This window comes from Gymnoscopelus braueri (genome assembly GCF_963280865.1).
Source record: "Gymnoscopelus braueri genome assembly, chromosome: 8".
Lineage (NCBI taxonomy): Eukaryota > Metazoa > Chordata > Actinopteri > Myctophiformes > Myctophidae > Gymnoscopelus > Gymnoscopelus braueri.
This window is the reverse complement of record NC_137609.1, coordinates 25,812,150-25,828,101: the sequence shown is the minus strand read 5'-3', so window position 1 is coordinate 25,828,101 and position 15,952 is coordinate 25,812,150. Positions and strand designations below refer to the sequence as shown.

Sequence of the window (15,952 nt, the reverse complement as noted above, 5' to 3'; positions counted from 1 at the left end):
ACAAGAACCTCGTTTCATTCATTCACGTGTTTATTTATCCGTAAATAGGTGTAATGCACGTATATGCGTCTGTTTCAGCTAGTATTGCAAAATGCCAATATTATAACGGAAGTTAATTCGCCCTGGCTCAAAGTGAGACGAGAAACCGCATTCCTGTTAACGCGTGGGTCACGTGATACAAGATGACACTATCGTGACTTTAAACAAACGAACCCAAATCCACCAGATGGAAACGCGGGAAAACCTCCGAACGCAACATCCGCCCAAAGCCTCCAGCCCGCCATCCCCTCCTATGATCCCCCCACGACTGACTCACTGTCAGTGTTGCCATGTACGCTTATTATAAGCGACTTTAGTTTTTTTTTCTGTAGTAAAGTTGCTTGTAAATATTGGTAGTTGCCGTTGTTTTTTTGGGCTGGTTTCTAAGCTACACTTGCTTATTAATGCTTGCTTCCAAAACATATTAATCATTATTGGTAAACCAGTGGTTCTCAAATATTTTTCATTAGCCAGGGAGCATTTGTGTTGTTAGAATATTTTTTTAAATATTCAAAATATTCCACATTTTATTGCAAGAGTTTTTGAAAATAGCAGATCTACCAGATCTACAAGCTCGTAGCTTGTCTTGTAGATAGGCATATCGGTTTATAAAGTGCTCTTTTGGGCTTGTTTTCCTAGACCTGCGGTTGCTTGCTTATTTCTCTCACATAATATGGCAACACTGCTCACTGTCACACAAAGGATAGCCTGAAAACAAATCAAGTCAAAATACTTAGGCTACATATAAATCCATTCATATAGACGTTCTCAAGCTTTTTCCTTTCAAGGACCGCTAATTTGATATTCATTATTAGGCAACAGACCGCAATTTGAAATGACATTTTTTGTGGGATATTTATTTTTTATTGTTAGTATGGTGGTCATTATTGGTCATTCTTGTGCGTTCTCCATTTACTTGCACAGACGGTGAAGATTGGCCTAACTTGGTTCATTTCTGTATTTCAAGTACTAAAGATCTTTTGAGATTAACATACAATTCATTTTAGCCTACTTACGGTATTAAAGAGGTAGCTGATATATTTGAGTAGCCTAAATATTTAGGCAAACAATTAAGACAACTATGCTTCTCATTATTAATTTCCATGTCTTTTGTTGCAACTGATACTGTTATGGCAGTATTGGACTGTCAAATATTGATCTATCATTTCATGTTTGTATGTATATTGAGATTCCATTCGCTCCACACACCCACTGTTGTTGGTAGCCAGAAGTGTCACTCCTATGATAAGGAGGGGGCCACACCCCACCTGATATCCCTGGCCCTGGGGTATGACACCGCCTTTTTGTGAATTCCTGCATAGAAATTAGATATAAAAGTGACTGGAAGAGACATGTAGGGGCCAGGGGGGCTTTGGTAAGGAGATGGGCAGACTGAAAGGACATGGAATGCTGTGCCTAGCCCCGTTTGGAACCTCACACTCCACGATAGCTCCGAGATGAGGTCCCGCTGTCTCGGGTACCCGCAGAGGTAGAGTCTGTCCAAATGCAGAGAAGATCACCTTTTTCGCAACATCATATTCAAAAAGTAAAAGGTAGCCCGAGACACCTACAGATGTTTGACATTTCGCCGGGAAGTAAAATTTAACCGGCGGGGTTATATCGCTTATTGAGTCATCTTGTGCCATGTTTTCCCATTCAACCCGGAAGAACCTCGACGGCAGTACTCCTCCCAGTCCCGATTTGGCTACAATGGGAAAAATTTGCCTGGCATTGCCAGACTGATGATGTGGATTCACTCACACGTTCCTCCATGGTATCAGTCTGGACTTCGGCCCATAGGCAGAGGGTATGAGAAATCAGAAAATGACCGGGCCAATCAGGGGCTGCTGTTGTACGGACAGCAGTTGAAACGCAGTCACTGATTGGCCCGGTCATTTTCTGACTAAGGCTGACTACATAAGCGATTAAACGTCTTTTTCAACCCCGTCGGTTAAATTTGACTTTCTGGCGAAATGTCAAACATCTGTGTAGGTGTCTCTTTACTTTATGGATACGATGATGCGAAAAGGGTGATCTTCACTGTATTTGGACGGACTCGAGACAGCGGGACCTCATCAAGGAGCTATCGTGGAGAGTGAGGTTCCAATTTAAACGGGGCTAAGCGCAGCCTTGTGAGGGGAATATGCTGTTGGCTTGCTTGATACTCTTCTATATAAACTTGTACTTATGCAGTCATCTTCTGTAAGGACAATATACTATTTTTCCATAACAATAGCATAACTGGACATTTGTAATACTTTCCTTGGCTTCAAAAATATGTAAAGTATCGGAATGTGGTTCAAAACATTTGAATGCTGTTCTGGGGAATGGAAGAACAGGTTTATTTCGCTAAACTACCTCGCCTTTATACAACAGAAAAGTATAAATTGTAATATAACCCAATTCTTTCATATCTACAAAAAAAAGGTTAGAAAATACATACATAGCCTACATTCAACATACTGTAACATATTTAATCAAGTAAGGCACACACATTTTTTAAATGTTTCTCTTTTCTTTGTTATACGAGTCATTGTCGGGCTATATGTGCAGATTCAATGCACATTGACCGAAGGTGCTCTTCCAGCTGTGCAAAATAATTGAATACGTAACTACAATACAATGACAGAAAATGAGGCCATTTGAACATGAACTGGAGCACATAAACATAAAAAGAAAAATAATTATACATATACAATTATTTATAAAAAAATAAACTATGCATGGAAATGGACATTCAATATAAATAAGAAAAACAAGCTTACTATTGAGTTGATGCGTAACAGCAATTACAGTATTCAAGTTTTGCCTCCAATGTGCCTCTTATTGGGAAAGCTGTCATCTCTTCATGCTAGTAATCTTATGGTAAACTTTGGCCCCAACAGACACTTGTGGGGATTTTCATCCTCACACCCAAATTGTTTATTTATGTATTCACTATCAAATTATTAAAATCATATTAATTAGCCTGGTAGTTAAAACTTGGCAATAATCTGACCAGTGTCACTTCTGCTTCATTAGTCAGTCACTGACAGGAAATAAATGCGAGTGGGGGGTAACAAGCATAATGCTTCCAAGTTGGGATCTAACCCATAATATCACAAAAAATGCTTTACTCTGTTGTGGCAGCAAGATAGAAAAAGCTTTCCCCCTAACCATCTAAGTGTTCAAAACAAGCATCTGCAGGCAACAGTCATTTAAATTGTATAGCCCACTTTTGTAACAAACAATATCCAGTGGATATGAACTTGATGGACCCTTCTCACAACAGAAGGACACCCTGCGAGCCTGACAGAAAGATTAGTCCATTTATGACATGAAGGCTCCATTGTGATATGTTGCCTCTACATCTAAAGTGGGAGCATTTAGCATTACGCAGTTTTGTGTTAAAACACAAGCCTCCCCTTCCCTTCATATAGATGTGTTTTACCAGAATACCCTTTGTTAATGACACCAAAATATCAAAATCATGGGTTTACCCACGTTTAAAAACATGATACCCATAGTGGCTAAAGATCAGAGCCCTACAGGACAGATTTTCAGAAAACGTGCGACTAAGTATTAATTAGATTTACTCTTGCATATCTATGAAGAGCTTTGAAGGTAAAAGGTATCTTAAGATAAGCCATGGTTAGACTTTTGCAGCAAAGCATAAATCAAAATATAACTGTGACAGAACAGTATAAGGGGAGGACTGGTCAAAGCAGGAAGGCCAACATGTTCCGAACAATATATGGAGTCTGCTCACTTTAAAAGCCACTTCATACTGCCGTCAGTGTAAATTCAGTCTATTGCTACCATAAACATAAATCACTATCAGCAGAGATACTGGACATACCACCCCCCTTTCAAATGCCCTGTATTAGTCAAGCCCTACTACATTCACCCAGTATTTGATGATTCTGCACTTAGTTTTTCTTTTCTTACATGATGATGCAAACAAACATCAAATTAGTATAAATAAAAAATATCCTGCAGGACATACAGTCTCTGTTGATACAAGGACACCAGATTCTAGCTGGGCCCTCCAAAAAAGTAAAGAGTTGAGTCTCTTGAAAACACTGTTCTTTTAGAGCGGTCATGTATCAGTTCCTGACTCCCATGTCATAGCGGTAAAATCCATGTCTGTAAGTGTGACTGTGAAGGGAGCCTCCACTCTCTCGTGTTCAACCCGCTCCTCTGCCCTTGCTGTGCTGTTCAAGTTGTTTACCCTCCAGGAGTTAAGAGGTCGAATCGCTTTATGAAAACGCTGCAAACAGAGAGAAAATCAATAAGTCTTGTGTCTATATTACAAATAGTCCTCATATAGACCACTGTCCATTGACCATGTGTAATCTATCTATTTATCCATCTATACACATACGTACAAATCAATATATATATAGATATATATACACATATCTATCCATCTATCTATCTATTTATCTATGCACATACAACACAATAGTTAAGTATGAATCTGTCTAAGCTGCACTGAGGCGTGTGTGTAACATGGCCCTCTGCTGATAGAGTTACACTGAGGTGATACTGACGTCTTTCAATGTTCCGGATTCCTTGCAGATAGCCACAGCGGCCCAGATAGGGATCTGCAGACAGCAGGTGGCGCCCATGCACACACCTAGTGCCTTTCCCCAGCGTGGAAACACATAAGACCCATAGTGGAGTGGCGTGTTGTACATCTCAATGAAGATATAGGTCAGGATGAACTGGAGCCACGTGGAAAGGATTACATGGGAAAAAGGTTATTTCAACATGAAAAGCTTATTCCAACAGGTTATTTAGACAAAATCAAAAAAGTGTGACAGTGGAAGTAATTTAGAGGGAAGCTTGGAGGGGGGTAGATCGTGTGTCAGTTTCTCCTTTTAATTATTCACTTGTTAACATTCCATCACAGAGACTGAAATTAAATTTAAAAATTAACGTTCCGCAATTTTACCTGGGTCAGTTACTAATTTAAGCAGTCATTTCACAACTGCATTTAAGTGATTCTGTGGAATAATAGTGGAGTCTGGTTCCATTTGATGCTCAGTAGATTTGCCTTTTTTGCTGTACAGTGGGTACTTGTTGATAGCTGATTGCATAACAGATAATTGATTAAAGTTAGATAACCTACAAGGCACTGAACAATCTGTCTCCCCCCTACCTATTTGATCTCCTCAAACGTCATGTTTCCCTCAGGTCTGGTGACGCAAGCCCCCAAGACCAAGTACCTTACCTGGGGCAACAGAGCTTTTGCTTTTGCTGGCCCAACCCTCAGAGATGCCCCCACCCTCCAATCCTTCAAAACACTGCACCGACTCCTGGCCAGGCACATGGTCATTATAATAATAAATAATAATACATAAACACCGGACCGCTCATGGTCATTATAATAATAAATGGAGAGAGAGAGAGCAACATTACAGTCTATGAAACAAGGCACGCTCATTTATGGCAAAAGTACAAAAGTATTGGCATCAAAATATACTTAAGTAGAAAGTATAAAGCTACTCATTATGTGTCACGTTTTTCTTGTATTATTATGAAAAAGCTTTGAAACATGCTGTAACTCATTCACTGTGACGAAAACCCTCTTTCTGCGCCGAGTAGCGCGCGGTGCGCACACGGAGAATGCGGAGTCTGTCGCCCTAAAACACAATCGCCCCGGGTCCAAATCCAGCGACCATGGAGCGGCCGTGGATGGCCCGCTCAAAAGGTGCGTGGGGCGTAGTGTTTTGGGACGACCGTTCCGGCTGCCCATGTAATGAATTGATTAAGTAAAACTCATCTGTTTTCGCTGCAGCTGCGCCCTAATAATGTAGTTTATTTATTTTTGTTCACGTATGCTATTAAAACAATGCAGCTATTGCAGTATTGGGCCTTAACATGTGATTAAAAATGTATACGTATTTGGCCCCTCATATATAAAATAAATGTAAAATCTGATTTAAAATTGAAACTTGCAGCTGATCAATGCGTTTCTGCGTTTACGTGTGGACAGGGATTTAAAAAAAAAACTTTGTCATGTGGCCAGGGATTCTTTTTAAAAACTGAGGACTAAAATACCCGTTTAGAAAAAGATCCATATAAGTGTAGCCTAGGCCAGCAATCCTTGGAGCGTCCGTTCTCCTGGACAAGTCTGGGCTCAACCTTATTAAATGACGCTATAGAATAGAATCATTCATTTTATCCCGCAGGAGCGACCGTGGCCGAATTAGAGATTTGATAGGTCATTTTTGGACAATTCTGACAGCACTATAAGCACGGACATGCGCAAAGGAATGCATGTATTCCAAACAGAGAGGAGCGTTCGGAATAAAGTGTTTACATGGTCATTTCCGATTGGTATATCCCGATTCAAACGGTCTATACCACCCCTCCTAACCCGAATGAAAATTCATTCGGGTCAGACTGGAATGGAATATTCTATTCCAATTGAGGTGTTTACATGAGCATTTCTATTCTGAATGAATTCATCCATTCATTCATTCCGAATAGAAGTGTATTCATTCCGAATGAAACTGTCCATGTACCCGCAGCCAGTGTGTATCAGTGCCAACCACGCACGCATAATTAGCCATGTCTAAATTTGCTCTGCTTACCAGTAGAAGGAAAGGGGTACAGAATACCCAGCATGTTTTGAAGTAAAAAAGCACTTTGGTGCACCAGGTAGGGCAGGGGCAGATCATGTCAATGATGTCTTGACAGAACTGGTTGACTCCTAAATGCAAAAGAGCACAAACATCATCATCAACAGAACAAAGATGGCTGTTGAGCACTGATTACTGACGAACAACAACAAAAAAGTTGGAAAATGACTAAAGCTATGTCTGCAAAGATGTGTTGAAAAAAAGGTATAAGAAGTGTAATGAGGGTTAAGCCTGATATATACTTTATCGTGCAACATGGTCGAGTAATTAGGGGATGAGGGATGTTCTACCATAGAAGAATGAGATGCCAATGCACATGAAGAGGGTGATGATGATGAGGCCAAAGCTAGTTGCGAAGGAGTCAATGAGAGTGAACCAGTAAATCCCTCCCTATGAAGAGACGGACATTGACGCAAACATGAGTGCAAACCAACTGTATAGAGAACAAGTACTGTACAAGGTAGAGAGCATGCAGTTACACTTTACTTGCTGCTAACATGCTTACAGAGGGTCAATGAAACAACACACTCAAACTTACATCAGTGATTAGCAGGAGACCCATCAGATAGAAGCAAAAACACAGCAGACCCAGGAACAATGACTTGTGCTTCATGTTCCCTCTAAGTTGTGGAAACTCATCCAGGACCGCTGTAGTGATGCCCTCCATATTACCAAACTATGAGGTGGCAGAGCAGAAAAAAAGACTGATAGATATTTTTTCTATTACCAAACAACACAAAATAATCTTGTTAGTCACAGATAATAAAGCTTAATTATTTCGGCCAGGCCGAAGGCAAGGGGGGAGGTTATGTTTTTTCCCTCGTCTGTCCAGGGTTAATCTCGCAAAGTGCTGGACTGATCAGTGCCAAATTTCTTGCATACGCTGCCAGAGGCCAAGTCAATAATTATGTTTTATATACAGTATTTTGGAAATATTTATCTTTGATTTTATAATGTAAGTCAGTGGGGGTCTGATCGGGCTGAAACCATTAACAATGGATTGCAAAAAGTTAAATAAATTAGTATGAGTATATATGAGGCTTAATGGGCCTTACCAGAGTGTCGATGCCCAGCATGAACAGCATGAGGAAGAAAAGGATGGACCAGAACACTGAGCCTGGTAACAGAGCAAGGGCCTCTGGGTAAGCCACAAAGGCCAACCCAGGACCTGGAGCCACATAAAAAAAGAAATATCATTTATTATTATTAATAAATAAGAGTCAATAATATTTTAATTAAATACTACTATACTGTAAGCATTTATCAACAAGGATATTTCTTTAATTAACACAAAGAACAAATTAACAAATAATTCTGTACATTCTGATTAAGCTAAACCGTTCTGACAAATGACTAAAAGAGCTTCAACTTTATCGCTGAGAGATGACCAAAGTAACTACCTGTGTCTGCCACCTCCCCGACAGGAACCCCCTTCCTCCATGCCATGTGACCTAGGATTGAGAAGATAGCAAATCCTGCAAAGAAACTGGTGCTGCAGTTCCCTATGGTGATAATCAGAGTGTCCCTGAAATAAACAGCACCACCATGATTAAGTTCTTGACTCTCGCCATGACTGTTGCGACAAGAGCCAAATGAGAAACCAGAGCACATACAAACCTGATGACGTTGTTGTCAAACTTATTATAGGAAGCCATTGACAGCAGCCCTCCTACTCCAATACCCAATGAATAGAAGATCTGCGAGGCTGCATCATTCCAAACCTGTGACGTATCATTCGTTAACTAAGTGATAGTTTTTCCAATAATAACAAAAGCAATGTGAGCATAGTTTTTTCAATCTCACGCTACCGTGACAAATACCTGTGCACTAGCCAACCGTTTCCAGTCCGGTGTGAGGTAGAATGCAACACCTTGAAGAGAGCCTTCCAGCGTTGCGCCTCTGATTATCAGAACAATGAGCACGAGGTACGGGAATGTGGCAGTGACATAAACCACCTGAAAATACAGTAGTGACGCGTCACAAGACACATTTTGCTGGTAGTGAGGACAAGGGATTTAGAATAACATTGTGCTGACTCACCTTGCCAGAGCTGCGTATGCCTTTGAGCATACAGAGGAAGATGATGATCCAGGAAGCAAGGAGACAGAGGGCTAGAGGCCATCGGACAGGGCCTGGGTCATGGAGGCCCTCGCTATTTACTACACCCAGCACACGCTCACTAGAACACACACACACACACACACACACACACACACACACACACACACACACACACACACACACACACACACACACACACACACACACACACACACACACACACACACACACACACACACACACACACACACACACACACACACACACACACACACACACACACACAGTTATGTCTGAACAAACTAGGATCAAGTTTTAAAAAAAGAACCGAGGCATGTCTCAATGCCACACCTACCGAGCATAAGAAATAAAGCCAGAAAGCAACCATGCTAAACCCACTCAGCTAAGCTGCATTTATATTGGATCACAACTTCATTCATCACAGCATTTTTGTGTTGGTGTGAGGGAAAAAATAAGGGACTTTTTCTTCCAAGTTCTTGGGTAAATTGTCATAGTTCATTATGAAGAAAAGCCCAATAGAGCTTACTGTACAGCAGGGGTAGAAAACCATAGGCACATGTGCCACCATTGGCACGGGGAGGGTAATCACTGGCATAAGTGAGAGAACAACAAGTTTTTTGAACATTCAACAAATATACTATATTCAATTAACTTACAGGTAGTAGTTTTGTGTACACTTTGAAGCATTTAGCCTACGTCACATGCCAACTCACAATGATCGTGTAATCACACCGCTGTAGTTCTGGCTCATAGAACAATACCAAAATGGCAAAGTAAGCTAAAATAGATGTTTGGGCATTCCAGCCTTCATGGACCGAAAAATATGGTTTTGAAAGGTCGTTTGCCAAATAACTCTGAACTCTGACTGATGAATAATATGGGGTGGGAGTCTAGGAGATTGATGGGGTTACTGGTCTGAGTACAAATCCCTTTACATTACAGTGCATATACCCTCAGGTTTGGCAGTTATTTGCTCAAGGTCATAAACATGAGTGACATCCACTGCAAATTCTGTACAGATATCGTGTTAAGTGCTACATGGATGAAAATGTTTATACAAAGTATTTATAGCGTTTAGAAACCGTAGTCCTTCACCAGTCTTCCCTTTGTGATTGTACACGCGATGTGATTCTTCGATAATGATGGTAGAAAGGCAATGCAAGTGTCACTTACTTCCAGAAGACCTCTGTGGGGCTGAGGCTTCTGCCAGAGGAGCTGTTGCCAGAGGTGTTGTTGCCGCAGAGTGCAGCATTGGACAGAGCTTCACATGTCCATGGTAAGGGGCTCTGGAAAGAGCTGCCCAGGTAGTAAAAGGTCCAGGCTATAATGACATTGTAGTAGAGGCACACCAACGTGGATACACAGAGCATCCCAATGCCAATACCTACAGCAGGAGAATCAGTGAAGAGTTTAACAACACCTGGATGCAAAGTAACTTATGTAAAGCATCATACTATATGAGAAGAGGCCTGATTCAACTTTGAATAACCTGAAGTGGAGTGTGTCCACAGGATCAAATAAAATAATGTAATGGATAGTTCAATGTAAAAGCGCACTGTTGTGATCCTAAAAGCCTTCATGCAGTTGAATGGGCTCAGAGAAGAAGATGACAGAAAGGTACACACAGCATGATCTGATGTTTATTAAACACATACAGATAATATACAATTGCAGAAGTCACATACATGTGACCGGAAGATATGAATAGACACTAGGGCCAGGCGCAGCTTAAGAGTGATTAAGTATTATTAGTTCCACTTTTATTTTCTGAGTTTGGAGCCCATACACCTGGTATTTAAGTATATTAAGATTAACTAAGAAAACAAGTCTTGTGGACCCTTGGTCTAATGTGCTTACACACTCGCATCATCTTATTGTTCTGACCTACCAATGCCAAGTGGATAATATTACTCCAGTTCTCAGTACTTTACACTGGCACCTGTCTGTTAAAGACGTTTGATTTCAAAATACTGCTGTTGGTTTGTGGCCAAAAGCCAAAACACATTCTGATCTTCTGCTACATTATGAACCATCCACACCTTTCAGGTAATCTGGGGCAGGTCTACTTTATGTCTCCAGCATCAAACATAAAAGCAGCATTCACTTTGTATGCACCACATACCGTATCTGGAACAAACTCCCAGAAAACTGCAGGCCTCAGGCCTGCTACAACTCTGTTCTGTTTGCGCTGCCTTTTACTGAGCTTTTTGATTCATCTCTTGTGCTACTGTATATTGTAAAATCTTTTTTTTTATTTTTTTAACGTAGTTATTTTTTTTAAATTGTATTAAAATGTATTTTATCCAATGTATACAATCCTCTGCTGATCTGACACATGTTGTGTATTTTATAGTGTGTTTCTTCTGCACTCTTAATGCTCTTAATGTTTTGTACGAACTCTGAATTGCCTTGTTGAAATGCACTATAGTAATAAACTTAAACTTGCCCTACCTTCACTGTATGTGCAACCAAATACCGCAACCAAATCAATTGTTGCATTTCAATGATTTCATGCAGCTATCCTCCTTTCGTATTGACTGTATCAGATGCATGAAAACAGGACAAGTTTGTAAAAAAAAGTATATATATATATATATGTATCCAACTGAAATAATTATGCCTCAAAGGCCTGCTATCTACAGTATAGAAAGGAGGATACACTTTTTTTCCACTGATAAAGTTAGCTGCTAAGTTGCTATGTTGTCAATTGCAATATAATGTTATGAGCCTGCAAACCAATGTAAGACAATCCACCTTGATGCAAGAGTGAGAGGATCAAGGTATCATGGTTACATTGTGAAATCTGGATAATGTTTTTGTCAGACTTGATGCATGACTGCTAGGGGCTGTGAGGACACCTTGTAATTTATTTCTTCATATTGTTTACAAGCATGCCAAAAATGTAACTTGAACCTGGTTTGATAACTCATTTCAATATGGTGAGTTTTGCTGGAGTTTTTTTTTATATATTTGGAATTGATGGAAACCGTCATATACCATCCAGATAATTAATTCATCATCCAAAATTATTCTTCTGCCAGATAGATGACACAATTGCACACTAACTCTGCGTTCATTTTCACCCTTACAGCTCCGTTTGGTTACCGTACGTTTGTACACTTCTTGAGTTAAATGAACACAGAGGATTTTACTGTGTAGTAGCAGTGTGCTGGATTGACATTACTGGACTAAAATAATAATAATGATAATAATGATAATAATAATAGCAGCAGAGCAGGACGTTACCTTTGAGCAGAGGGCAGCATTTCCACACAGTGATGGGACCAGCTGCTCCATACTGGCCAAGACTGAGCTCCATAAGGAACAGTGGAACACCGGTGAAGAAGAGCATAATGAAATAGGGGATGAGAAACACGCCTGTGAACATAATATAAATAGGTCAAGCTAGAGAAAGAGTTTCATGTTCAGTACATTATAATACTCAGATCAGTAACAGCCTAGACACAGCAGCACACAAGCAGTCTCGCCTGATATATACTTAGATGAGCGCCGGTTTTCGCAGCAAAATTAGCTACTGTATCAACGTACAAGCTCACAAAGCGATGTGCCAAATATAACTCAGGCTTTTTGTTCACTCACATCATCTATACTCGATCTAAATAACACAAAATGTCTTCCTCTTTCGCTCCTTGTTAACTCTCAACATGTGTCAGTGTCAAATGGAGATTTAATTCAGTATGTAATGATGTCAACAGCGTGACCAGGTTCTCCAACAGACCACAGGCCTGGGTGTATATCTGAGGACTGTACTTTTTCCTCTTTTAGGATTACGTACATTGCTTGTGCTGCAGTTTCCCTGCAGGTTACCATTGATATCTCTTGATTCATTTCATGAAATAATTGACCTTACTTAGAAGGGGTGGTGCATGACCTGAGGCTGGGTGAAGCAAAGCTCTTTCTGTATGGGTGTAACGTGTCTGGCATTGAAGGCTTTTGTAGCTTTGGGTAATGAACCTGCTTAAGGATTACTCACCTCCGCCATTGCGGTAACAAAGGTAAGGGAACCGCCACACGTTCCCTAGGCCCACACAGTATCCGAGACAGGACAACAAGAATTCATACTTCCCTCCCCATTGCTCCCGTTCAATCTGTGGGTTTTGGGGAGGGGCCGGAATTGGCGGATGTGATTCTACCTCTGGCGTGGGGTTGGCTGCATTCGCTGGAGAATGCCCATTCAAATGCACAGAATTCTACAAAGAAAGAAAATTATAAAACAGTTGGCATTAACATTACACACAGTAAAATCAAATCCTCACTGCTAATTTAACACAGAGAGAGTAAATGAAAAATTAACAATGAGGATTTTACCACGCAGCTAAAATATCAGTGCCAACGTGCCATTATTCAGATAATTATTGTTACCCCCCCCCACCAAATAAGGACCATATACTCTGTATATACAGTGTGTGTGTGTCTGTGTGTGTGTGTGTGTGTGTGTGTCTGTGTGTGTGTCTGTGTGTGTGTGTGTGTATATACACACTGTATATACACACATGCACACTGTATATACAGAGTATATAGTCCTAATTTGGTGGGGGGGGGGTAACAATAATTGTGTGTGTGTGTGTGTGTGTGTGTGTGTGTGTGTGTGTGTGTGTGTGTGTGTGTGTGTGTGTGTGTGTGTGTGTGTGTGTGTGTGTGTGTGTGTGTGTGTGTGTGAGAGAGAGAGAGAGTCCGCATGCATGCGTGCGTAAATATATATTTTTAATAAAAGACACTGTATTAAAGGTCTTTGAGGGTGTTTAGCTATACAGTATTGTGCTATCACCTAGTTAGTTTACCAGTGAAGTAAAGAAACCATTCACACGTTGTGTTAGTTCCTGCCTGCAGGGAATGCTTTTATTTCGGAACAAAAGGGGAACTAGTTTCACTGTAGATGTAAAGTTTAATGAAGGTCACACTGAGGAAGTACTTATAAAGAGGAATACATCTAGATTTCATATCTGATGCCAATGGCCTATAAATGGTTTATCAACACTGTGAACATGAACAATTCTCTTAGTTTTATTAATTTAACTTCTGATATTGGCTCAGTGAACACAATAGGACCTAGAACAGAGCTTTGAAGTTGCCTAGATACGACCTATATAAGACCCCAGCATCTAGACCTAGTGTGTAGCCTATATCCCCAAAATGTTTACACAGACCAAAAGCATCAAATAGAGCTAGAATAGAAGACCACCACCTGGCTGCTAGTAGAAGATAATATCCATAAGGACTACGTTTAGAAACAAGTTCATTTCTTATATTTCAGAGAGGAAAGAGATGTTTAGAAATAGGCCTACACGTTTTAAATGGCAATGATATGTTCAGACTTAAAGACAACAAAACAAAGTTACAACTACATTTAATTTGTATTATCACTTTTTCTTCAACTGACTGACATCTGAGTTGTTGTACTGTGTAGACCCCGGCAGTGGTGTAAAGTAACTAAGTACATGTACTCAAGTACTATACTTAAGTACAATTTTGAGGTATTTGTATTTTACTTGAGTATTTCCAATTTCCAATACTTTTACTTCTACTCCACTACATCTCAGAGGCAAATATTGTACTTTTACTCAGTTATAATTATTTGAAAAATGTAGTTGCTAGTTACTGCATAGATTTAGATTATTATTACAAAACATACATTAACCACTTCAGCCCTACATTAAATACAGCTACAAGCTCACAATGCTTCGCATTGCAACACATTGTGAGCTTGTAGATCTGCTATTTTCAAAAGATTTTTATACATTTTAAAATTTGAAATGGAACATTTTGCATAATGAGTAATTTTACTTTTGGCACTTTAAGTACATTTTGATGCCAATACTTTTGTACTTTTACTAAAGTACAATTTGAATTCCAGACTTTTACTTGTAACAAGAGTATTTCTATATTGCAGTATTGATACTTTTACTTGTAAAAATTGTGAGTACTTTTTCCACCATTGGACCCCGGTATAATTTGTAACAATATTAATATTAAATTGTGTAAATGACGCCCATAGTTCAAACAGGTAAAACAGGTTAGGCAACAACTCCTGTCGGTTAGCCAAGTAGGCCGATGGACAAATAGCCCATAGGCTAACTTTATGAATTAATCAATTTAAAAGTGATCTATTCTACACTCAACAACACATCTATACCGTCATACGCAGCAGGAGTGGAGGCTGTAAAGTGATCCCATGATTAACCAACTACAGTCATATACAAATATTCTTTACCTGTTGTGGTTCATTCACAGAAATGCCGTTCCCAGGTACAGTCGTTTTCGGATCTTCGTTCTTCATTTCCCGCGTTATAGTTTTTTCTGTTAATCAGAAGCCTACATTTTCACGACACAATGCTATTGGGAAATACATGTTTTATAGTAAAAAAAAATAATAAGTAAACAGACGTTGGCTGGTCAGTGTGTGTGTGTGTGTGTGTGTGTGTGTGTGTGTGTGTGTGTGTGTGTGTGTGTGTGTGTGTGTGTGTGTGTGGATCGGCTTATGATGATGACAAGGAAATGGGCTAAAGTCCTGGGACAGGAGTGAGCAGCGCGCAGGTGCAGGCGCAGAATGACAGAGAAGATGACACTAGTGTGTAGGGAGACGCCTATGGACTGCTACTGCAACCTACATGGTACAACCCTCTGCCTCTGTCAGTGTAATCCGTGAGTTTCACCCGGGCCGTGAGTTCCAACTACCCGAGATTTGAACCCGGTTCCCCCGCGTGGAAGACCAACCTTCTGCCGTTCTTCAAGACGAAATACTTGGTCAGCCCAGGGGAGATAGAGCGAGTATGAGCTTCAGTAGCCCTGATACGTGACTGTCATTTATTATATGACAGTCATGGACGAACTTCAACATAGTGTTTACACTTTCTCCCTTTTTGGCCCATACATCTACATAAACGTTCAGATTTCAAATATAAAGTGCTTACCCCATGGAGACGGATGTTAAAATTATGTACGGGCCTTCAGAAGTACCCGTATCCTCCGTATTGTTCAATAAAAAGCATTTGAATCCGATCGATGGCCATTCTATTCGTATTTTCTCTATGTGCTTTCAACTAATCAAACCTATCGGTTGGGAAGTGTACTGCACTCTGATAGACTATAACTCTATGAGAAAATGGCCACCGATCGGATTAAAATGATTTGTATTGAACAATACGGGGGAAGATACATATAAGGTACATAATTGTAACATC

General features: G+C 40.1%; 1 protein-coding gene across 1 annotated transcript; it reads right to left on the bottom strand.

Moving 5' to 3' along the window:
• Positions 1-2,493: 2,493 nt before the first annotated feature.
• On the bottom strand, positions 2,494-15,206 carry slc6a7 (solute carrier family 6 member 7). Its single transcript, XM_080435387.1, has 14 exons — positions 14,983-15,206; positions 12,745-12,961; positions 11,997-12,128; positions 9,924-10,134; positions 8,709-8,847; positions 8,489-8,623; positions 8,286-8,389; positions 8,069-8,193; positions 7,724-7,836; positions 7,207-7,344; positions 6,959-7,058; positions 6,621-6,739; positions 4,572-4,745; positions 2,494-4,288 (listed from the first exon to the last, which is right to left on the bottom strand). Exons 1-14 carry the CDS (start codon positions 15,046-15,048, stop codon positions 4,118-4,120), a joined length of 1,944 nt encoding a protein of 647 aa, XP_080291513.1. The 5' UTR covers positions 15,049-15,206; the 3' UTR covers positions 2,494-4,117.
• Between the last annotated feature and the right edge of the window lie 746 nt (positions 15,207-15,952).